Here is a 24,469-nt window from a genome sequence, read left to right as displayed (position 1 = left end):
TAACAGAATAACTATTTAATGAAAACAAGTACAATACATACAAACAAACAATAAAAGAAAGAATGATATCCAATATACTAAGCCAAAGCAACATTTTTATTCGAGGGTGAAAGGTTCATTTGGATTGTTACTTTGCAAGCTTGTAATGAGTATTAACCATCTAGAGAAATTCATGGTTTTATTAAAGTGGAAAAATATTACATACATTATTCCACAAGTAAAAAGACAACTTTAAAAAGCAAAACATCACTTTTAAAGAAATTACTATTACGTCTGAGAAGACAAATGTTTTTCTTCAATTAGTGTTCACTCCAGGTCAATTCCTGGACTGAGATTAATCAGTTTTTAAAAAAAAACTCTTAAATTAGTTTTATTACTTACCCATGACTGTCCCACAGACATACATCCACCCACCCAGTCTCCTATGCAATAGCTTGTGGCTAGATAGCGCATTTTTTATTTTAGAGATTACAGATGACCATTAAATCTGGTGAAGACTGTGGGTCAGTTTTCCAAACACATTGCGTCACTGTCAGGAAAATACTGGGAGAGCCCCGAAACAGGATTTGCGCCAAACAGCTCGCGAAGTTCTTGGGCGTTCCCAGCAGACGTAATCTGGTTCATGCCCCTGTTGAGCATGAACCGGATTAGCATAAATTTAAATAACCAGGATCAGTTTTAAACTGCTGCAATTCACGACATGAGGCTGCCATGAATCACTAGAGACCAGAGATGATGACCACGCGAGGGAGGCCGGGACCAGTATAACCCCCGGTGGTGGTGTGGCACTGCCCGATTTACATTGCCAGGGGCAGGACGAGCCTTTTGTGACCCTCATAACAGAGTGTTGTTGCTCTCTTCGGGGTGGAAAGGTGGGCGGTGTCAGGTCACCCAGATGCCCGTGTTTTGGGGGAGGGTGCCTATCATTTACCTTCGAGATCAGGGCGCAGTTTGTTTTGCCCCAGCCCCCTCAAAGTCTGTGCAAAATACACCTCCCTCCAAACAAATGACCAAGCGCGTGAAGATTGCGATCTGATTCACACAAATTGAGATGACTGTCAGTTTTGGGGAAAATCCCACCCTCTTTTGTGTGTGTGGGGGGGGGGGGGGGGGGGGAAATGAGGTAAGAAGAGGGTCAAATTGTTTGCCATTTAAAAAAAACACGTTTTTTTCTTCAAAAAAAATGAAGCAAAGTTTGACTATCAGATACCTTCAGCTCGAAGGCAAGAATAGCCATAGCATTCGACAATCTGGTTGTGGTTTCAAATCCTAGCACTTCGGTGAACTACAGTGCACCAAAGCTCTTTTACATAACTCCGGCCCCGAGCACTCTTTTCTTCACTGCACGACTGGTGGCGGTGGCTTCAGCTGCCTCGGCCCTCAACTCCTTAAAACATTGTTGGTCATCCGGCCAAAATATTGCTGTGTGTCAAAATCTGTTTTTAGCATTTGTAAAGAACAACTTGTGATGCTTTATGTTAAAGGAAGTATAAAAAGCAAGTCATGAGTGTTTAGAAATGGCAAGGAAAAGATTATGCAGAAGGATAGTGCATCGTATTCGGACTAAATGGTGTTTTGGAACATAAGGTGCATTTAATTTAAAGTTAGCAGAAAATCCATATTATTCATTTGAAATGTTGTCTCATTCTGGTAGAGCACTATTCATTCTGAATGAGAAGGCAGTAGATCCCTCTCCCAAATTTTTCAGATCCTCCAATGACGAAACACAGGGATCATGGTCCTGCAGCATCAATGGCAGTTGGGAAGACACATGTTCAATGCGTCGGGAACGTCTGACAGGCGTCAGAAACTTCAAATCATTGATCACAGAGTTTTTCATCTCCATCTGAACTGCACTTTTGGGACTGTAGGAGAGAAGATTCAATGGGTTAGAAGATGAACAGTACTAAAATCACCAGTTGCAAAGTCAATATGATTTTTAAATATTCCAGTCGGTGTAAGTAACTGAATAAGAGGAGAATAAAATAATAAGTTTCAAGTATTTTCACAGAGCTGAACTAGTCAAACACTTGGCCAATCCTGCAAAGCATTGCTAAGCATCCCCTGGAACTATTTCCAAAATATAAGCAGCAGAATTACTCGCTTTTGTTTCTTTTTTTAAATAGCAGCCACAAACAAGAACTTACTTACCAATGAATACTACTAGGTGTTGCTCTCACACTATACTTAACAGATGATCCTCTATTTTCTATTTTACTCGGTGTCAGTATTTGCCTCAATGGGGTCTTCATGTTTTCAGCTTTAATGATTTCTATCTCACAAGTACCTTCACCATCATTTTCTTTGGTCTCCACCTCAAAACCCTCTTTACCATCAGCTTCATCTGCCACACGCTCCACAGAAGGAGATTGCTGTTCCCCTGTTGTGGGCTGCACTTTTTGCTTTGTGTGAAGTTGCTGTCCATCCGCTGTCAGGTCAGCTCCTTCATTACAGGGAACGATCGCCAGATCACCTTCATTCTCTCTGGAAAGTTGACCAGTTGCAGCAATACATATTTCTTGCAGGTCGAGAGGGAGACCCTTTTTATCATTTGTACAGTTCACATTTTCCTCTTGAGAAGTCTTCCCTTCATTATCTTCAAGGACCACCGCTCCTCTTTCTTCCTGTTCACTCGCGCAATAAGTTGCCAGTTTGGGATCTTTCTGTGCTCCATCACGGTCAGTTTTACTTGTTCCTATGGAGAGACAAAGAGTACATCACAAACTTGCAGTAATGTTGCATGGAGTTTCTTAAACTTTGCATAATTTAAAAACAAGAACTTTCCACTTAATCCTGTCTAATCTGAAGCATACAACGCTCTAAATTTGCTATCGGTCTCCTCTCAAACAAAGTTAACCCATTCAGTTTCAGTATCCATCCCTTTCTCAGGTGAAGAAAACACAACCAAAGTTAGTGGTCATCCTACAAACACATTTTAAAACTTTTTTTTTTTTTTGCAATCCCTGGAATAATTATCACTGTAATCAGAAATTCATTTGTGGATTACCACGGTACAAGAAAAGGGACCTTCACAAAGGCCTATTTATTATGAGCATAATATGCTATAATTTAGTCAGTGCGCAAATCTTGGAGGATGATGCGAACTAAGGAATTTAGTTCCAAAGGCATCTTATAAAAGAGAGTCTTAAAAAAAGACAAAAAAATAAAGAAATGAGAATGCTGGCATTCAAAGAGAATTTAAGGAAAGCAAGCCAGTCACCCAGAGGTTAGTTGGCCCAGAATCTATGCTGGCTCTCCATGGATTAATTCAGTCAGTCCCATTCTCCCTCTTAATCTTATAACCCTGCAATTTACCTGCAATTTACTTCCTTCAAGTGCTCATCAAATTTCCTTTTGAAATAGTAAATTTTCTCCATTCCCACCACTCCTGTGGGCAACGAGTTCCAGGCCATTCGTAAAGTTGCCATAGTCCCAGTTGACTGTAGGCTGCTTTGAGGGGTGGTGATTTTTTAACCTATGGATTGCCACACCTCGGGTGATGGGCAAGGTTGAGAAGGCGGAGCCTTCATGAATAACCTCAGCCGATACGGGAATTGAACCAGTGCCGTTGGCCTTGCTCTGCATCACAAACCAACTGTCCAGCCAGCTGAGCTAAACCGGCTCCCCTCCAGGCAATTACCACTGACTGTAAACAAAAGAAAAATCTCTCAATTCCCCTGCATCTCTTGCCATAAAACCTTAAATTTGTGTTGTAAAAGTCCATCCTGTTCATTTCCTTTGTTCCCATTTATTTTATTATTTCTGGTCTGTGGACCCATAATTGGGATATGCCTTTAAGCAGGCCAGTGTTCCCAGGTCTCGTTTTGGAGAGGAGAAACAGACTCTTCAACGCCAAGTGAATCTTATCTCAGGGAGCCATCCAAAATATAAACACTATTCCATTAGCCCTTTATCTGTACCTAAGTGGCTGGAATGAATGATTACCCCAGTCTTATGACACCTTCATTACAGCTTTAGCTGACACAGTCTGGGTACCTTAACCTAGGGTCTTTAATAATATTATTGCAACAAATATATACCGTTACACAGGTTTTTATTAACATTACTACAACAGACATAAAATAATAATGTTTATTAGTGTCACATGTAGGCTTACATTAACACCGCAATGAAGTTACTGTGAAAATCTCCTAGTCGCCGCAATTTGGCGCCTGTTTGGGTACACTGAGGGATAATTCAGAATGTCCAACTCACCTGGCAAGCACGTCTTTCGGGACTTGCGGGAAGAAACCGGAGCACCCGGAGGAAACACATACAGACATAGGGAGAGCGTGCAGACTCCGCACAGACAGGGACCCAAACCAGGAATCAAACCCGGGTCCCTGGCACGGTGAAGCAACAGTGCTACCCACTGTACTACCGTGTCGCCCCTCATTTTATTAGTGTCACAAGTAGGCTTACATTAACACTGCAATGAAGTTACTGTGAAAAGCCCCATAGTCGCCACACCATGGCACCTGTTCGGGTACACGGAGGAAAAATTCAGAATGTCCAATTCACCTCACAAGCACGTCTTCCGGGACTTGTGGGAAGAAACCAGAGCGCCTGGAGGAAACCTATGCAGAGACAAGGAGAACGTGCAGACTCCGCACAGACAGTGACCCAAGCCGGGAATCGAACCCAGGTCCCTAGTGTATGAAGCAACAGAGCTAACCACTGTGTTACCGACTGCAACAGATATAAAATAGAATGTATATAACAATTTCTTACATTCATCACAAAACACTCAGCATACCATCCCTGTTTTTATAATCAATGTCCCTATTCATGAATCCCACGATCCTACATGCTTTGCCAATAAATCCTGCCACCTTCAAAGATCGATACAGATGAATTCCCAAGTTCCTCCTGTCCCCACACAGTACAGCAGCATTCTCAGAATAATCAAAAGTAAAGGAGATGGGGTGCAACACTACAAACAACTGATTTGAGAACTGCAGTGGCATATACTTCTGGGGAGAGTTATTCCAATAATTTATATAAAATAAATTGTTGGTTCCTATAATGGCTCAACGGCCGGTGTGTCCAACTGAGTTGTACTTAAACAGAAGTCAGAAATTAGTTGCGAAGAGAAGACTTGCATTTATATAGTGCCTTTCATGACTATGCATCGCCTCGAGGATGCTTTACAGCGAATGAAGTATTTTTGAGCATTGAAAATGTGCCCTCCAATTTGCACAGAGGAAAGATGATAATGATCAGATATTGGCCACCACACTGGGGATAAACTTTCCTTCTCTCCTATGAAACATACAGCCAGCTGAGAGGACAGACCGGGCCTCAGTTTAACATCTCATTCAATTGTGCAGCATTTCCTCAGTACTGCAATAGTTTCCAGTCATGATTATTATACTCATATCCTGGAGTGGGATGTGCAGACAAGCAAGTGTCTGACTTAGAGGAGAGAGTGCTACCCAACAGAACCATAGCTGACAAAAGGAATCCAGGTAAAAAGACCTACACCCACCTAACATCTCCCACTCCTGAACACTTATCTTTATTCCAGGTGGAAAATGTACATACACATGTGTCAGAGAGGGCCACAATTGACTTGCTAGTAAGTGTCTCTCAGACTACTTATTGCTAACACTCAATAATAATCATATTTATTAGTGTCACTAGTAAGCTTACATTGACACTGCAATGAAGTTACTGTGAAAATCCCCTGGTCGCCACACTTCGGTGCCTGTTCAAGTACACGGAGGGTTAATTCAGAATGTCCGATTCACCTAACAAGCACATCTTTTGGGACTTGTGGGAGAAAACCGGAGCACCCGGAGGAAACCCATGCAGACATGGGGAGAACGTGCAGACTCCATACAGACAATGACCCAAGCCGGGAATTGAACGCGGTCCCTGGCGCAACAGTGCTAACCACTGTGCTACCGTGCCACCCTATACAGAAAAGAGGGGGAAGGTGGCAACTCACCATCATGAGGTTTCTTGGGAGTCTTGGTGTTTTTCAAAATATCTGCAAGTGTGTTACGCAACTCCTCTGCAGGCTGAAAAACAAAGAGAACTAAACCATTACCAAAAAAATACTTTATGATTAATGACGAAAACCCTGCAATAATAATTAATATGACTGGATCAACACATTAAAAAGAGAAATAGATATCAGTCATGCCTCAGTCGTTGTGCAAATCTTGCAGCGACCCAAGACAATCTGCTGCAGATGATGCATGGAGATCAAGAGAAAGTCACTTCATTTAAAAACTTGCAAACCAAATGTCCAATACAAAAGGTACAACAAATACAATTTTCCTGCTACCAGTAACTCAATTGTAGGTTGTCATGCAAGCTTTCTTGCCTCAGCAATACTTCTGGGCATACAAAAAGAGGAGCAGACCGACATGCACATCAGCATTTGGCCTTGCGCAGGTCTCTCCCAATTGCTAGCAATGCTGACTCCTTGGGTCCAATTTTAAATGCACTAATAGAGCCCAAGCCTATTGTAAGGCCAAGGAAAGATAATTTCCAATTGCAAGGGAAGAAATGCATTATTGCTATTCAGCTACAATAGAAATAACCCTTCTTAGGATAAACCGTTGGCATAAACAATGCTGCAAATATCATGGCTTTGCCCTGCATTTTACATTATTCCCATAGGTACGTCTTGGCTTCCTAAAAGTTGAATGCATCTCAGTCTTTTTTTTTTTTTTTTACAAATTACTGATCTATTGGATTAATCCTTTGCTTTTATAGTTTGACAACCTTGTTTCAGATTGAAAAACTGAACAAATGTGCAGTTCATGTTAATTATGTATGTGAACAAAAGTAAACTGTTACAATTCATTGTTTGAATTAATCAACTGTACTAACAAGAGTCACATTTGAGTGCTTTTAGCACAATTTCCAATTTGCAGTTTGAATCCAATTAAATGCAAAGATGTTGAAATTAGACAGCATTATTTTCTTCTCTAACCGAAGGAGCTTATTTGCCCAACTGTGCCCTCAAACCTTAAAGTAAATCACTTCACTAGTTCACTGTAAGAATGTCCCCATTAGTTGCAGAGGCATGTTTGCTTTAAATTTACTCCGTTCAAAAGGACCTCCCAGCCCTACACATAACTGCGCTGTTTTTGTTCAAATGTGATTCGGCTCTTCACCTCAATTCTACAGTTCTTTGGAGATATCTGGAGATTGTCAAAGGACTTACTGCAGTATGTGAAGCACGACTATACCCGACTTATAAAGACATGTAATCAAGTTAAAGGGAATCACAATCATGCCAAGACCAGATAGAAATCGGCCTTATTTTGTCACAACACATATTTAAACAGCATGACAGAGGATTAAAGAGCAGGAATTATAATATAGCAGAAAAAATTTAATTGGCTGGTACTGTAAAAAGTAGAATGCACAAACCTTGGACAAAACTAACATTTTTCCAATGTGTCTGTCATAACTTTGTGTCTAATTAAAATGAAATATTCCATTTCTAACCTAGTTTTCAGGAGTATAGAGAAATAAGGCAAGAGATAGCCAAAGTCATCAGTACCTGTGCCCCAATCTTAATAGCTTGTTCATAAATAGTCATGACATCATGGACAGATCCTTTGCGCTGTTCAAGTTGTGCGAGACAGATCCAGTACCTTGCAAACTTTTTCGCCTTTGGAACGCTCTCAATGAAAGTCTGAAGAGTCTGAAAACAATCTTCACTCGGGCAACCCTGAAGAGACAATAAAAATTCAGATCTGCAAAATCCACTTCCTTGGATCCACTTCATGGATTGGCCGGCCCAGAAAGCAAATAAAAACCACAAACTCATGCTTCCCTTTTCCCTGGAAATTATACTGGAGGAACTTTCTGCATTGGACTGAACGGCAAACAAACTGACTGGATGTCCAAACTCCTTGAACCATCTAATATCTTGAAAAATTACAATCGAAGGAGAAATGGAAACCTTAATCTCTTGGAAGCACAAAGGAATTCAAGTGAAATTGGAATCCTTTTTTTTAAAAAAACAAGGAAGCTTTCTCATATGATGCTATTACAAGGAAGCTGGGCCTGGATGACTATTTCTATCAGTACACAAACTTTTGTCTCTTACCTCACTCAATACTTTCCTCTGTTTGTCAGATCTTCAGCTTGTTTTCACTCTCAAAATCCATTACTTAGTTTCTTTAAGGAACTAGAAGCAATTTTACCTCATGAATCCGTTTCAGACACTCAGAAAGAGTCTGGTTGATTTTGCTCTCGAGCTCACTCTGGTTTTCCTCCTCAACAATTGTCGTCCAAAGTGATTTCACCGGTTCCTCCTCAACTTTCTTCCTCTGCAAGGATGTTGTTGGTCTTTTTGTTAATTTTCCCTTCGATGCTGTCGATGATGCTGGTTGTGCTCCACTTCAGGACAAAATATGTTGAACAAATCAAAGTATATAAACTGAAGCCATCAAACCTTTGGTACTGCAAGATTTTGTGCTAATATATAAAAAGCAATACCCACAACAGTAAACAATAAAAAACAGCTTGTAAATATATTTCTTCACTGCCTAAACAATTTGACTTGCAACGCTTGTTAAATATTTAAATGGTTTTTGTCCAGGAAAAATATACCAAAGCTCAAACAAATGAGCAGCAATTTCAGTTGAACACTTTCCCCAAATGGTAGGCAAACTTTAACTAATTTGCAACAATTCTTCAGCTTAAACTATTAAAATAAATGTGAGCTGTGTTTTAAAGGAAAGTGATAGGGTTGAGAACATGATGCAGGTTTATACACAATTAAAAAAAAAATTTAGAGCGCCCAATTCATTTTTTCCAATTAAGGGGCAATTTAGCATGACCTATCCACCTACCCTGCACATGTTTGGGTTGTGGGGGCGAAACCCACACAAACACGGGAGAAGTGCAAACTCCACATGGACAGTGACCCAGGGCCGGGATCGAACCCAGCTCCTCGGTGCCGTGAGGCATCCACGTGCTAACCACTGCACCACCGTGCTGCCCTAAGGTTTATACACAATTTAATTTGGGAATTGTCCGAATACAAAAGGAAAAATGACATTCACCTCTTTGAAATTAGGAATGGGCAATAAAAATGGCGGCCTAGCCGGTGACATCCACTTCCATTGTAAGAATTTTTAAAATTCCTGTGCTTTTCCTTGCCATAGGTCACTGAAGGCCAGCATGTAGGTGCAGCTAGCTATTGGGAATGCTAGTCTTTATCACAAGAGGATATGAGAACAGGAGTAGTGAGGTTTTGCTTCAATTGTATAGGAGCTTGGTTAGACGGCACCTGGAGTACAGTGTGCAGCTTTGGTTCCCTTACCTCAGAAAAGGATATTATTGAGATAGAGGGAACGTAAAAGAGGTTTGCCAGACTTGTAACAAGCATGGCAGGACTGTCTTATGGAGAGATGGGGCAAACTGGGTCTGTACTCTCTTAGTTTCAAAGAATGAGACGAGGGGCGTCTCCGCTGGGGGGTCGGAGAATGGCCGTTGGCCGCTGAGAATCCCGCCCCCGCCGGTTGCCGAAGTCTCCGGCACCGGAGATTGGGCGGGGTGGGAATCGGGCCACGCCGGTTGGCGGCCCCCCCCCCGCTCGATTCTCCGGCCCGGATGGGCCGAAGTACCGCCGATAAATTGCCTGTCCCGCTGGCTTAAATTAAAGCACCTATTTACCGGCGGGACAAGGCGGCGTGGGCGGACTCCGGGGGGGGGGGGGGGGGGGGCGCGCGGGGCGATCTGGCCCCGGGGGGTGCCCCCACGGTGGCCTGGCCCGCGATCGGGGCCCACCGATCCGCGGGCTGGCCTGTGCCGTAGGGGCACTCTTTCCCTTCCGCCTCCGCAACGGTCTCCACCATGGCGGAGGAAGAAGAGACTCTCCCCACTGCGCATGCGCGGGAAACTGTCAGCGGCCGCTGACGCTCCCGCGCCGCCCCGACATGTCATTTCCGCGCCAGCTGCCGGGGCAACAAAGGCCGTTTCCGCCAGCTGGCGGGGCGGAAATCCCTCCGGCGCCGGCCTAGTCCCTCAATGTTGGGGCTCGGCCCCCAAAGATGCGGAGCATTCGGCGGACATCGTGCCGTTTGGGGAGAATTTCGCCCGTGATCTCATTGATTCCTACAAAATACTTAAAGGAATATACTTAAATGGAAGCTTTGGACAGAGTGCAAAGAAGGTTCACCAGGATGTTGCCTGGTCTCGAGGGTGTTGGTTATGATGAGAGGTTGAATAAACTAGGATTGTTTTCACTGGAACGACGGCAGCCGAGGGTAGACCTAATAGAGGTCTACAAAATTATGAGAGGCATAGACAGACAGGGTGGATAGTCAGAGGCTTTTTCCAAGGGTGGAAGTGTCAAGTTACAAGGGGGCACAGGTTCAAGGTGAGAGGGGGATGCTTAAGGGAGATTTTTCCACACAGAGTGGTGGGTGCCTGGAACCCGCTGCCAGAGGATGTGGTGGAAGCAGAAACATTAGCAACATTTAAGAGGCATCTGGATGGATACATGAATAGGGACAAAATAGAGGGATACAGACTGAGAAAGGGCAGAAGGTTTTGTTTTTAGTTAGGGCACAGGCTTAGAGGGACGTAGGGCCTGTTCCTGTGCTGTACTTTTCTGTTTGTTCTTTGAATAGACAGGGTAGATGCAGGCAAGAGGTTTCCCTTTGTTGGGGAGTCTAGAATCAGGGTCACAGTTTCAAAATAAGGGAGGTGCCATTTAGGACTAAGATCAGGAGAAATTTCTTTAGAGGGCTGTGAACCTTTGGAATTCACTGAATGGTGGAGCAGGCTCGATGGGCTGAATGGCCTACTCCTGTTCCCATGTTCATAGCATCAATTATAGCAACAACTGAACAGGATTGCCAGATGCTACACCCTGACAATGATCAGGATAAAATTTACCTTTTTTCTTCCATGAACCCTTTTTGTTTCATGGGTTTGTTGTTGCCAACTGCTGAAAGCTTCCATGCTGGGTGTCTTGCAGGTGCGCTCTTGGAAGAGTTTGGGAATGGTGCAATAGTTTTCTTCGCACTTATTGTTTGGGTTGCCACAATTGCGGCGTCGCCGTTGCCCGATGTTTTAAAATCTATTTTTATATTTAGCACATCGGTTTCGAGTGGTTTCTGGCTGCTTGCAGTCCTGAGGCCAGGAGCTGCAGTTAAACTCTTTTGTTTGCTGTGGGACATGACATTTAATGTCCTTCTAACAGGATGCATATTTTCCACTCCATTTGGCCTAGGCTTGTGCAACGTGCCTCTGGACTCTGTATTGTGTGTCGCTGCACCAGAGGCATGCATCCCGGGATCCGACTTCTCCGGTTTCCTCTCCTTTTGATGAGAACCTGGCCGAAAGGACTGGACTTTAGATTCTACAATCTTGCCACGAAACGAACCTGGCACAGGCTTCTTAAAAGTAGAATTAGGTGGCTTTGGTTTATTGTTCTTTGCAGTGCTCATTAATCTAGCTCGCTCATTTTTGACTGCGAGAAAGGACTGGCTGAGGGTGACTTTCTGCACTTTTGGTGGACTCTTCAGTTTTGCTTTTTGTTCCATGTCAGAATGCTTCTTTTGGTCAAATGGCAATTTCTTGGATTCAACACTTTGTTGGCCGGGTACTTGGGTTTTGTCAATAGCTACACTGCTATTTCCACTCAATTTTTGTTCTACTTTCAAACTGTTTTCTTGGGCAGATGCTAGTAGTTGCTCAGGTTGCACGATTTGCTCACCAGGCATTTCAGTTTCACTAGTAGCCGAATTAGTATTCTCAATAAACAGGTTTGCCCTTTGCGTTGATAACATGGATTTAGATGGAGTAGAGGAGAGGGATAGGATTTTATTTTGCACCAGTATATTTTGAATAGTTTCGTTTGACTCAATTTTTGCCCCTCCAGATACCTAAAAAGGAATCAGTAAACAAATATGTTACTGTTTTATTTTAAATACATTACCATGTCCCCCATCCCTTTGCATTTCCATTTCCCTCCTCTATATATCCATCATTGTCGCTGGCACAGACTGAGCTGCCCAGGCCCATATTGCTGGACATTCACAGGAGCCTCGCTGAAGAAGCACCTTAAACCAACAGGTGTTTCCCCAGTTAAATAGATGCACTATTACTCCAAGTAAAATATATTTTCCCTATTACTTGAAAATTAGCTTTTAAAACTGTGGGTGGGAAGCAAAACCAGATGGAGATATCCAATTATTTTTACCATTAGTTGTCCAGTGTCGCAATCTGTCTTTGCCTAATTTATTCAGATATTTCTCAGTAGACCCATGTTGTGGGATTCTCCGACCCCCCGCCGGGTCGGAGAATCGGCAGGGGGGCGGCGTGAATCCCGCCCCTGCCGAATTCTTCTGCACCGGGGATTTGGTGGGGACGGGAATTGTGCCACGTCGGTTGGCGGCCGCTGGTAGCGGCTCCCCCCCCCCCCCCCCGGACGATTCTCTGGCCCGCGATGGGCCGAGTGGCCGCCCGTTATTAGGTCGGCCCGGCCGCGTAAATTAGACCTGGTACTTACCAGCGGGACGTGGCTGCGTGGGCAGCCTCCGGGGTCCATGCAGCCCCGGGAGGTGCCTCCACGGTGGCCTGGCCCGCAATCAGGGTCCACCGGCGGGCCTGTGCCGTGGGGGCACTCCATTCTTCCGCGTCGGCCGCTGTGGTCCTCCGCCATGGCCGACCCGGAGATGAACCCCCCCCTGCGCATGCGCTGGGATGATGCCAGCACAAGCTGGCGCTCCCATGCATGCGCCATCTCGTGCCGGCCGGCGGAGGCCCTTCGGCGCCGGTTAAGCGTGGCGCCAAGCCCCTTCCCCGACGGACAGCGTGGCGCAAAGCACCCCGGCGCCGGCCTAGCCCCTGAAGGTGCGGAGGATACCACACCTTTGGGGCGGCCCGACGCCGGAGTGGTTCACGCCACCCCTCGGCGCCGGAGTTGCCCGTCCCGCCGATTCCCGCAGAATGCCGCCCATGATTTTTATTTTTAAATTTAGCCGACACCTTCATCAATTTTTGTTATCTTATGGTTCATTACTTTTCATTGGAAGGAAGCAAGTGTATGAAACAGAACTTGGAAATCCTTCGACACATTCTTGTAGCCAGTTGATGTAATGATTTAAAAAATTAATACACTGTTGAAGGTCTGTGTTTACAGTTGCAAGAATGTAAGAAACAGCAGGAGCAGGCTATTCTGCCTTTCAATTCATTAACAATCAGGGCTAATCCATCTCCTGTCATATCCCCATATTCTTTATTTCACCCCATCCCCATCATAAAATACTATCAATACCAATGACTAAACAGTCACAGTAAGAAGTCTTACAACACCAGGTTAAAGCCCAACAGGTTGGTTTCGAATCACTAACTTTCGGAGCACTGCACCTTCCTCTGGTGGGTGGTGTTCTCACGTGTAATGGTGGTACCCATGTCGATGATCCGGCACGTCTTGCAGATTGTCATGGCAGGGTTGTGTGGTGTCGTGGTCACTATTCTGAAGGCTGGGTAGTTTGCTGCAAACAATGGTTTGTTTGAGGTTGCGCGGTTGTTTGAAAGCAAGTAGTGGGGGTGTGGGGATCCCTTCAAACAATTGCGCAACCTCAAACAAATCATTGTTTGCAGCAAACTACCCAGCCTTCAGAATAGTGACCACGATACCACACAACCCTACCATGGCAATCTCTGCAAGATGTGCCAGATCATAGACATGGATACCACCATTACGCGTGAGAACACCACCCACCAGGTACACGGTACATACTCGTGCGACTCGGCCAACGTTGTCTATCTCATAAGCTGCAAGAAAGGATGTCCCGAAGCGTGGTACATTGGCGAGACCATGCAGACGCTGCCACAACTGGCAGGCAGGAATGTTCCCTTCCAGTTGGGGAACACTTCAGCAGTCAAGGGCATTCAGCCTCTGATCTTCGGGTAAGCATTCTCCAAGGCGGCGTTCAGGACGCGTGACAACACAGAATCGCCGAGCAGAAACTTATAGCCAAGTTATACATGAGTACGGCCTCAACCGGGACCTGGGATTCATGTCGCATTACATTCACCCCCCACCATCTGGCCTTGCGAAATCCTACCAACTGTTCTGGCTTGATACAGTTGACACCTCTTTAACCTGTGATTATCCCTTTTTCCTCTTCATTCACCTGAGGAAGGAGCAGTGCTCCGAAAGCTAGTGATTCGAAACAAATCTGTTGAATTTTAACCTGGTGTTGTAAGACTTCTTACTGTGCTCACCCCAGTCCAACGCCGGCATCTCCACATCATAAACATCCACAGTTCAGAGGAGTAGGGAATTATAAGGATCTACACCCTCAAGAGTTAAATAAACTTCTCAGTCCTCAATGGCGAATTGCTGAATAAGACTGTGACCCCTTCTTCAAGACTCCCCAGATAGGGAAAACATCCTTCCAGCATCTATTGCATTAAGCCCTTTAAGAATTTTGTTTCAATGAGAACATCTCCCACTTTTCTAAATTGTTGGGAATCTAGGCCTATTCGACACAACCTCTCCTCATGCAACTATCCGCTCATCCCTGGAATCGTCTAGCAAACCTTGATTGCATTCCCTCCCGAGGGAAGTATATCCTCCCTTGGGCAAGGAGACCAAAATTGCACACGTTACTCCAGGTGTGGTCTCACCACATAAACTGCTGACAGTTCCAATATGTCAGAAGGTCATAAACCTGAATTTGTCCTCAGTACCGTGCAATTTTCATCTCGAGTTCTGTTTGTACATGTATTAAATAAAAATAATGTTCAAACTATCATTTAGATTTTTAACATACTAATATTCCTCGCAAACTAATATTGGGAATGTCAAAAGTTGACTTCCGGTGACGGCGGGCGGGAGGCAGCCGCGTGTTGGAGGGCCCCCGTTCGGGAACAGCATTGTCGGGGGTTAACGCCCGGTCCTAGGGCCAGCGAAGGCAGTAAAAGTCGGGAGACAGCACAGAGGAGAAGAATGTCGAAGACCAGCAAAAAAACGGCCGTGAAAAAAGCTGCTGAAAGTCCGTTGGGGAGTGGAAAGGTCACCGCGGGGTCAGTAAAGAAAATGGAGGCTGGAGCACCAGGGGAAGCCGCAGTGCTTATGGCTGAAGGAATAACTAAGGCGATGGCTGTGGAATTCGAAAAGCAGTTTGCGCAATGGATGGAGACGGTGAGGAAGGAGATGAGGGAGGTTTTGAGTGCGTTGGTGGAGGAGGCGATTTCCCCGGTGATGACGGCGGTGGCGAGCGCAGTGGCGGAGGTGCGAGAGCAAGGAGGCGCTGAAGGAAGTGGAGGAGACGTTATTGCAGCACGGTGATCAACTTGCCTCGATGGGGAAGGAGATGCGGAAGGTGATGGACATTAACAAGGATCTGCGAGGAAAAATGGAAGACCTGGAAAACAGATCCAGGTGACAGAATTTGAGGATTGTGGGGCTGCCCGAAGGAGTTGAAGGACCGAAGCCGACTGAGTATTTTGCCGCGATGCTGGCAAAGCTATTGGGGGAGGGGGAGGATCCCTCCCGATATGAACTGGATCGGGCTCATCGGTCATGGAGGCCTGTACCAAAGGCGAGTCAGCCGCCAAGGGCAGTGACTCTGTGCTTCCGTAGGTACAGTGCGAAGGAGAAGGTCCTGAGGTGGCCAAGCAGAAGCGGGTGGTGCAGTGGGCTGGAGCTGGCATACGTGCATACCAGGACTTTACGGTGGAGCTGGCAAGGAGGCGGGCTGCCTTCAACCGGGTGAAGAGGGCACTGTACATTAGCAAGGTGCAGTGCGGCATTATATATCCAGCGAAGCTGAGGGTGACTTATAAGCTCAAGGACTTTGATTTTGGAACGGAGGAAGCAGCGGAGAAGTTTGCGAAGGCAGAAGGACTGTGACAGAACTGACAAATTGAGAAATGGCCATGTGCCGATGTAACCTCATGACTGTATTTTCTTCTTTTTTGTTTCACTGCGCGCGGGTGTAGGGGCTAAAGGAGCCAATGTTGTATATATATTTGGACAAGGGAAGTGATGGGACTTTCACTCGAAATGAGGGCTCTTTGGGGTGTAGATGGATATGCGGGGTTTGTGTTCTAAAAGGGGATCTCTGGGCTTTCCTAGGGCCGGGCAAGAGGGAAAGGGACCCGGGCGGGGGTCTCCACACTGGCCGGTTTAAGCCGGCTTGTGAACGGGAGTGAGGTGGGGGGAGGGGCTGCGGCCATCGGAGCCTGGCAGAACAGGGTCCAAGTGGTCTAGCCGGGGTGGAAAGTTGGGGGGAAGGAACCGAGGTTGGGAGGAGTTTTACAAGAGGCAGTGGACGGGAGGAGCTGGAGACTTGGGTGGGGGGGGGGGTTACAACTCTTGGGTATCATGTACGGTACTCTTTCAGAGGCTGGATGGTGTTGAGTGTAGGGGGGGGGGGCCCTTAGTGTTGGGTGGGGTTGCTGGGTTATGGGGATAGGGTGTGGGTGTTGACCTTGGGTAGGGTGCTCTTTCCAGGAGCTGGTGCGGGCTCGATGGGCCGAATGGCCTCCTTCTGCGCTGTAAATTCTATGATAATCTATAGGTAAATGGTGACCATGGGCGGTCCCGGACTCCTTTTTCTTTTTGTTTCCACCGTGGGAGGGTTTGGTTTATTGGATGCATATATTGACAGGTGGGCCGTTGTTTGGGGTGGTGGGAGGATGGGATCATTGGTATTGTTAAGGGGATTGATTTTGTATTTGTTACCATTTACTGTTTGTGGGTGGGGTGTAAATTTTTGAAGGAAAATGTGAAAATGTAGAATAAATTTTTTTTTTTTTAAAAAGGGAATGTCAAAAGTTGTAAACTGCAGGAGTATGGTCCAAACCACAATCTAGGCTGACACTCCAACTCTGACACCTCCTCTGGTGGGTACAAGAGATTTCATCGGACTAGTCAAATGACCATCGAAACGTATTCCCGTAAAACTATCAACGTAAACCTTTTGAACGTAGTAGCTACAGAACACAACTTCTACCTTCCAAAAAGGCAATCTACATTTTCCTTCTGTACCCACCTTTGCTTCTGTCTGCCATTTAGAAGCCTGAAGTTTCTCAAAGTTTGTCTTGTCTCTCAGGTACACCCTTCAAAAATAGAACGTGATCAGTATATTCAGCAAGGCATCTTCTCATTGAAATCAGTTAGTTAACAAAGAAAAGCATGTATTGGTATCATTAGCATTCAGAAATAACATTTGTATGGGGATATTTATATATTTTTAAAAGATATTTTCACTGTTATGACATCACAATAACAAGACACCATCATGAGGGGAGAGGTTATAAAATTTGCAATTACAAACAGCTGCTCATTAAGTCAGGGGTGAACCAGATCACATCAGTGGGCCACATGTACTTGTGAAGGCCGCTTTTATAGAACCAACAAATCAGATGCTGCTCATATCATACTACTGTACTGGTTTGGATGCAAATTCATTACCTCCACATCATAGATCTGGAAAGAAAAACAAGGACCAAAGCTGGAGATTGTTACAACAGGGCAGAGAGGATAAGATGTCAGTGGAATGCTGTTAATGGAATGATAGGCACGATTTCAGAAAATGTCAACATTTAAGAATAGGTTAGATAGGTAACTGAAGGAGGGGGAAATGAAGGGATACGGGAAAGAGGGTAGGAAGGGATTAAGGCCATTTGTTGTGGGGAGGATGAACACATGTACTTGGACTGACCAGCCTGTTTCCATGTAGTAATTTCCATTTCATCCATTGAAAACGGCACGTCTCCATCATTGTAACAAGCCACATTTTCATATCTTCCTCAGAATGGCTAAATTAACTCAGTAAATCCAAACTGGGGACAGATCAATTGCTGAATTCGGCAACTGGCAGGCGGTAACTAGTGGAGTGCCGTAAGAATCAGTGCATCACAAGTGACCTGTCCAGCCAACTGAGCTGCACTGGCCCCCAGTAATTCCATTACAGCATGGCAATCATGAAACCGTACCCTAACGAAAGGAAGTGAGAGATTAAACAAAGAGGACGAAGGGGCAGGGATTCTATGGTCATTGCAATTCACTATCCCCACCGGGAGCGCGCGCCCACCAGCAGGTTTTGAAGCAGCATGGGGTGGTGCTTGCAATGGGAAATCCCATTGACAAGCGGAGGGAAGAGAGAATCTTGCTGTCAGTGAATGGTGCGCGGCTGAGAAACAGGCGGCTGGTGAACCAGAGATTCTCATCCATGAAATCAAAGATAATCTAGATTTTAACCCAATTGTGCAGACCTTATTCACCTCCCGTAATAGTTACCCTATCTAATCCTCGGGCCGTTTCATTTTTAAATTGGCTAATTACTTCCAAAACCTCGATCTCCAATTGGTTCTATTAGTTTTTCCATTATCGGCACGGTAGCATAGTGGTTAACACTGTTGCTTCACAGCGCTCGGGACTCGTGTTTGATTCCCAGCTTGGGTCACTGTCCGTGCGGAGTCTGCACGTTCTCCCAGTGTCTGTGTGGGTTTCCTCCGGGTGCTCCAGTTTCCTCGAATCCTGAAAGATATGCTTGTTTGGTGAATTGGACATTCTGAATTTTCCTTTTGTGTACCTGAACAGGCGCTGGAGTGTGGCAACTGGGGGATTTTCACAGTAACTTCCTTGCAGTGTTAATGTAAGCCTCCTTGCGACACTAATAAGGATTATTACCTAATTTCTTCCTGTAAGCACATTTATTAATATCTGCTTTTATATTACACGTCACCAATTTGGTCCTAAAGTAGTTTTCTAATTCTATTATATCTAGGGAACATTCGTGATGTTTCGGCCCACCCATTAATTGATGAGCTAATGTTTCTATGTCTTCTTATATAAATCTTCTATTCTCATAAATTTCTGAATAGTTCTTCTTTTAAACAGCCCCAGAATAACTCTTAATCCCTCTTTTCTTCCAATTTTTTACCTTTTTATTACTACTTATCCTTCCTCCATCCTTTCTAATCTCACTCCTAATACAACAATGAAAGAATCTTCATTATACTCACGTATTTTAGCCCTATTCTTACTCTTTTTACCCTGTTTCACTAGGTCCAAAATGCTATCTGCAAACTTAGTTAAGTCCCTCTTCTCAGCATGATTAATTATAACTGCCTCATCAACTCTCGAACCAACATTTCTCTTCCCATCATCATCACTCCTATCCCTGCCGCGACTGTTAGTATCTACAACACTTTCATCTCCAATGTCTTCCATATTCTCAACTATTATTAGCACTATTAACCTCATCAGTGTTATCCAGTTCCTTGTTATTCATCTTGTCCTTCAGTTTACGAAATTCTACCGTCCACCTCTTATCTAATATTTGCTTATTAGCTTTTGAGCTTGAAACTTTAATTTCTATATTCTTCTGCCCTTCAAATTTTTCCTCTAACTGTAAAAGAAACATCACCTCTTCCTTCCTATATTGATAGCCTGGTAGGCCCATTTTTACTTGTAGCAGTAAGTATTTTCCTATTCCTAACTTCCTTGTGTTGACTCAGCCCACTGTTTAGTTCTAAATTCCATATTGCATACACTACATGAAAATTCCAATCTAGTAGCAGGAGTTATGAATTCACTTTACACCTAGGCTATGGGCTGGTATTTTACTTCCTTTTTACATTTTCCACACTGAACTATCAATTTGAAACTTTATGTGCTAGTCCAATGTGTTTCCTAAAATTTGTGATGGAATTAAACACTAACAAACATAAAAGACATCTAAAATCCACACAAGGATTAAGCCAATAACATCCCTATTATTTCTATTACCTCCCGCTACCTAGCCTCTGTGGGGATTTCCTCCTCTTCCTCTCGCTCCTGTACATTAAAATCATTGATATTATTAAAATGCGTCAAATTTAAATCCACACTTATTATTAAATTAGTAAAAGCATTAAAACGTCTTCATTATCCATACCTCAAGCTTCTCCCCGTCCTTCTAAAGATGGCAAATCTCTCAAACAGCCAGAGCACTGAAAGTAAACTGTGATGAGAGGAATGTGCCAGGATTGGAGAACTTCATTTTCCAAATTCTTAATAGCACACAAGACCTAATGGAAATCCTGAACGCCAATGGCACGGAGTGCTCTGTAGTGCTTTTCTACACGCCATCGTCTCACTTCTCTGCAGATCTTGATCCACATTTCAATGCACATTTAATTGACTATCGTGACCTGAAGTCACAATGTTTAAACTGATGGCATCTTTAAAGGGTTTTATCTTATCTTCCATGTAGGTTTGAGTTGAGGCGGTATTACAAATTGGGTGCTATCTGGTACCTCCCCAGTGTCCCATGACAGTAACAAGAACAGTACTTTACGTTAACCATATTAACAGGGATCTTGTTTAACCGGTTATCATCCATAAGACCATAAGATATAGGAGCAGAATTAGGCCACTCGGCCCATCAAGTCTGCTCCGCCATTCAATCATTGCTGATATTTTCTCATTCCCATAACCCCTGATCCCCTTATTAATCAAGAACTTATCTATCTCTGTCTTAAAGACACTCAGTGAATTGGCCTCCACAGCCTTCTGCAGAAAAGAGTTCCACAGATTAACCACCCTCTGGCTGAAGAAATCCCTGTTTTAAAGGATCGTCCCTTTAATCTGAGATGGTGTCCTCTGGTTCTAGTTTTTCCTACAAGTGGAAACATCCGCTCCACGTCCACTCTATCCAGGCATCACAGTATCTTGTACGTTTCAATAAGATCCCCTCTCATCCTTCTAAACTTCAACGAGTGCAGACCCAGAGTCCTCAAACGTTCCTCATACGACAAGTTCTTCATTCCAGGGATCATTCTTGTGAACCTTTTCTGGACCCTTTCCAAGACCAGCACATCCTTCCTTAGTTATGGGGCCCAAAACTGCTCACAATACTCCAAATGGGGTCTGACCAGAGCCTTATACAGACTCAGACATACATTCTTGTATTCTAGCCCTCTTGACATGAATGCTAACATTGCATTTCCCTTCTTAACTGCCGACTGAACCTGCACATTAACCTTAAGAGAATCGTGAACAAGGACTCCCAAGTCCCTCTATGCTTCTGCTTTCCGAAGCATTTCCCCATTTAGAAAATATTGTATGCCGAGATTCCTCCTTCCAAAGTGCATAACCTCACACTTCACCACATTGTATTTCATTTGCCACTTCATTGCCCACTCTCCTAGCTTGTCCAAGTCCTTCTGCAGCCCCCTTGCTTACTCAATACTACCTGGCCATCTACAGATCTTTGTATCATCTGCAAACTTAGCAACAGTGCCTTCAGTACCTTCTTCCAGATCATTAAAGTATATTGTAATGTATATCCCACCCGGCATGGAAATCCAACGACGAACCACTTCTTTCCCCCACCCTAAATTTCTCATCTGAGGAGAAAAAAAAGCAGTTTACGCAAACCAACACAACCACTGGAACGGTTTTGCACAGGTCAGAGTGGTGATGATCTGGAATGCATTGCCTGGAAGGGTGGTAGAGGTGGGTTGCCTCACATCCTTTAAAAAGTATCTGGATGAGTACTTGGCCCGCCATAACATTCAAGGCTATGGGCCAAGTGCTGGCAAGTGGGGTTAGGTGGGCGGGTCAGGGCCTTTCATGCGTCGGTGCAGAGTCGATCGGCTGAAGGGCCTCTTCTGCACTGTAGTACTCCGATTCTCTGCCCCCACTGGCCAGAGGCTTTCAGACAGAAAAACACCCCTCGACCATCATCCTCTGCTTCCTGCCACTCAGCCAATTCTGGATCCAATATGCCAAATTTCCTTGGATCCCATGGGCTCTTACCTTCGCTATCAGTCTCCCATGTGGGACTTTATCAAAAGCATTGCTGAAGTTCAAGTTGACGACAAGAGGACAGACAGGCTGGTGGAATGGGTGGACATATGGTAAGCCTAATGCAGGGAAGTGTGACGCGATGCATTTTGGCTTAAAAAATGAGGAGAGACAATTAAAAACACGTGCACAAATCATTGAAGGTGATAGTGAAGGGCAAGAATGCAGTTTAAGGAGCATATGGGTTCCGAAACTTTATATTGTAAACTTTAGAGTAAAGAAGACTTGGAAGAATGGTTCCAGGGATGAGAGACTTCAGTTACGTGGGATAGATTGGAGAAATTAGGACTGTTCTCAAGAGAAAGTTGAGAAGAGAGGGTTGCTGGGCGTTAAAAATCATGAGGTGACTGGACAGAGTAAATAGAAACTGTTCCCATTGGCAGAAAGATTTTGATTAAGGATTAATATGAACAAAAGAACTAAATGAGGAAAATAAAATAATTTTAAACATGGTTTATGATCTGGAAGGCACAACCAGAATCTGTGGAGGCGGATTCAATTGTGGCTTTCAAAAAGCGATTGAATAATTATCTGAAAAGATTTGCAGGCCTATAGTGAAACAGCAAGGGTGTGAGGCTATGTTGTGCTGCAGAGACTCAGCATGGACACAAGAGGGTGAATGGTCGCTCGGTGATATAACAATTCTATAATTCTATGCTGGAAATAATCTTTAATCCTTTTTTATTATTGTCACAAGTAGGCTTACATTAACACTGCAATGAAGTTACTGTGAAAATCCCCTAGTCGCCACACTCCCCTGTTCAGGTACACTGAACTGAGGGCGAATTCAGAATGTCCAATTCACCTAACAAGCACATCTTTCGGGACTTGTGGGAGGAAACCGGAGCACCCGGAGGAAACCCACACAGACACAGAGAGAACTCTGCACAGACAGGGACTCAAGCCAGGAATCTAACCGGAAACCTTGGCGCTGTGAAGCAGCAGTGCTAACCACTGTGATACCGTGCCACCCCATACATAGTATCTCTAAAGAGAAAAGGCAGGCTGTGATAGTTCAGATATCGATGCTATAGATTTGAAGACCTAAGATAGACAGATTGACATGTAGTACAGTTGGGAAAAGGATTGAGATGGTTTAACAGTCTGAGGAAATGGTCCAGATCAATAAATGCAAAGATTTACTAATAAATCTTTAAACATTGCTTAAACATACCATAGTTAGAGCCTATCTTCCAACACTCCACCAGTCATTCCCACAATCTAGTGTCTATTTGTATGAATGATGTGGAGATGCCGGCGTTGGACTGGAGTGTGCACAGTAAGAAGTCTTACAACACCAGGTTAAAGTCCAACAGGTTTGTTTCAAACACTAGCTTTCGGAGCACTGCTCCTTCCTCAGGTGAATGGAAAAACATATGTTTCTGGAACAGACGTCTCCATTCACCTGAGGAAGGAGCACTGCTCCGAAAGCTAGCGTTTGAAACAAACCTGTTGGACTTTAACCTGGTGTTGTAAGACTTCTTACTGTATTTGTATTAATTAGAAATATTTAACGTCTGTTATTTTACAGACCTGACCCCGCCCCCATCATCTTATGCTGTGGGGCAGATCCAACTGGCCTCCCTTGGAAATGTCGAGAGTTTAGACAGAAGAGGAGTATGATGACTTTGCGAACATAAGGATAAAACGAATATGACTGCGGACGCTAGAAGCTGAAACAAAAACCAGAAAATACTGGACAGCCTCACGAGGTCTGACAGCCTCTGTGGAGGGGGAGGGAGAAGGGAGCTAACGTTGCGAGTCTGGATGACTCTGTCAGCGTTTTCACGAACAGTTTGACTAAGGGTAAGGTCACCATCACACCTGCTCTCCAAACGGCTCCTGGCTTGGATTGCCACATTGTTGGCTGACTTCTTCCTCTGAACGTAGTCTTCTAATTTCTTGCGCTTTTGTTCTTCGGGAAGAGGGAATGAAGCAGACCGTCAGTGAAAGGCATTTATAACAATCGTCAGCACAAGTGATCAAGTTAAAACGGCCAGGGACTCATTTCCAACCCCCGGGGTCAGTTTACAACTCGCTCGGCGGTAGTACCAACCTTCATAAGACAGCGGTTTCTCCAGGGTCCGAGGAGTGGGGACTGGTGTCATGTTGAGTGAGTTTAGTAGACGGAATCTCTCACTCCGGCTCTCTGCCGTTTGTTGCTCTCCCGGCTGAGTCGGTTTTCCGTTTGATTTTCGCTCCACTCCTATGATTGGCTGCGCCGCTCCCGCCCCTCCTCGCTGTGCTGGCTCAAACTGGCCAATCCGGTAGCCTGAGACCTTCTTGGCCTCACCTCAGTGGGTGAGCTGCGGGCATGCGCAGAATGCCGGCCGAAATAGCAACAATGTGCTGAAACTGCGCAGGCGCGTTTGGTTGGACATTTCAGCGAGTTCGAAAATGGAACGCGGTGTTGCCAAGAATGGAACGTTACGCGCGTGATGCCCTAATACTACCCCTCTCCCGATTTAATAACGCGCGATGCATCCCTATTGCAGGCGTGCCCACTCTGATTTGCAAGCGTTCCTGTGGATTTGATGTTTTAACCACATGAGATATGTTAATGATATTGAGCCTCTCTCCCCTCCCAAGTCTGTTTGGACCCCGGTGGTGTTGTCTGAATGTGACAACTAGAAGCTTCGGCCAGAGCGCATTTTGCTGGCCTGCGTTATG

General features: G+C 44.8%; 1 protein-coding gene across 1 annotated transcript; it reads right to left on the bottom strand.

Annotated features, from left to right (window-relative positions):
* LOC140391976 (cytoskeleton-associated protein 2-like) lies at positions 1–24,017 on the bottom strand. Its single transcript, XM_072477082.1, has 9 exons — positions 23,856–24,017; positions 23,624–23,714; positions 16,995–17,061; positions 10,876–11,867; positions 8,172–8,367; positions 7,523–7,693; positions 5,951–6,023; positions 2,152–2,695; positions 1–1,865 (listed from the first exon to the last, which is right to left on the bottom strand). Exons 1-9 carry the CDS (start codon positions 23,905–23,907, stop codon positions 1,643–1,645), a joined length of 2,409 nt encoding a protein of 802 aa, XP_072333183.1. The 5' UTR covers positions 23,908–24,017; the 3' UTR covers positions 1–1,642.
* Between the last annotated feature and the right edge of the window lie 452 nt (positions 24,018–24,469).

This window comes from Scyliorhinus torazame, chromosome 15, assembly GCF_047496885.1.
Source record: "Scyliorhinus torazame isolate Kashiwa2021f chromosome 15, sScyTor2.1, whole genome shotgun sequence".
NCBI classification, from domain to species: Eukaryota; Metazoa; Chordata; class Chondrichthyes; order Carcharhiniformes; family Scyliorhinidae; genus Scyliorhinus; species Scyliorhinus torazame.
The sequence above is the reverse complement of the archived record's forward strand: the minus strand, read 5'-3'. Positions and strand labels throughout refer to the sequence as shown.

Coding starts and splice junctions, on each gene's coding strand:
- LOC140391976 (XM_072477082.1), bottom strand. CDS start 23,907: ATGACACCAGTCCCCACTCCTCGGACCCTGGAGAAACCGCTGTCTTAT. Junction 2,696..5,950: donor TCCCAAGAAACCTCATGATG/GTGAGTTGCCAC, acceptor GTCTCTCCATAG/GAACAAGTAAAACTGACCGT. Junction 1,866..2,151: donor ACACCTAGTAGTATTCATTG/GTAAGTAAGTTC, acceptor TCTCTCCTACAG/TCCCAAAAGTGCAGTTCAGA.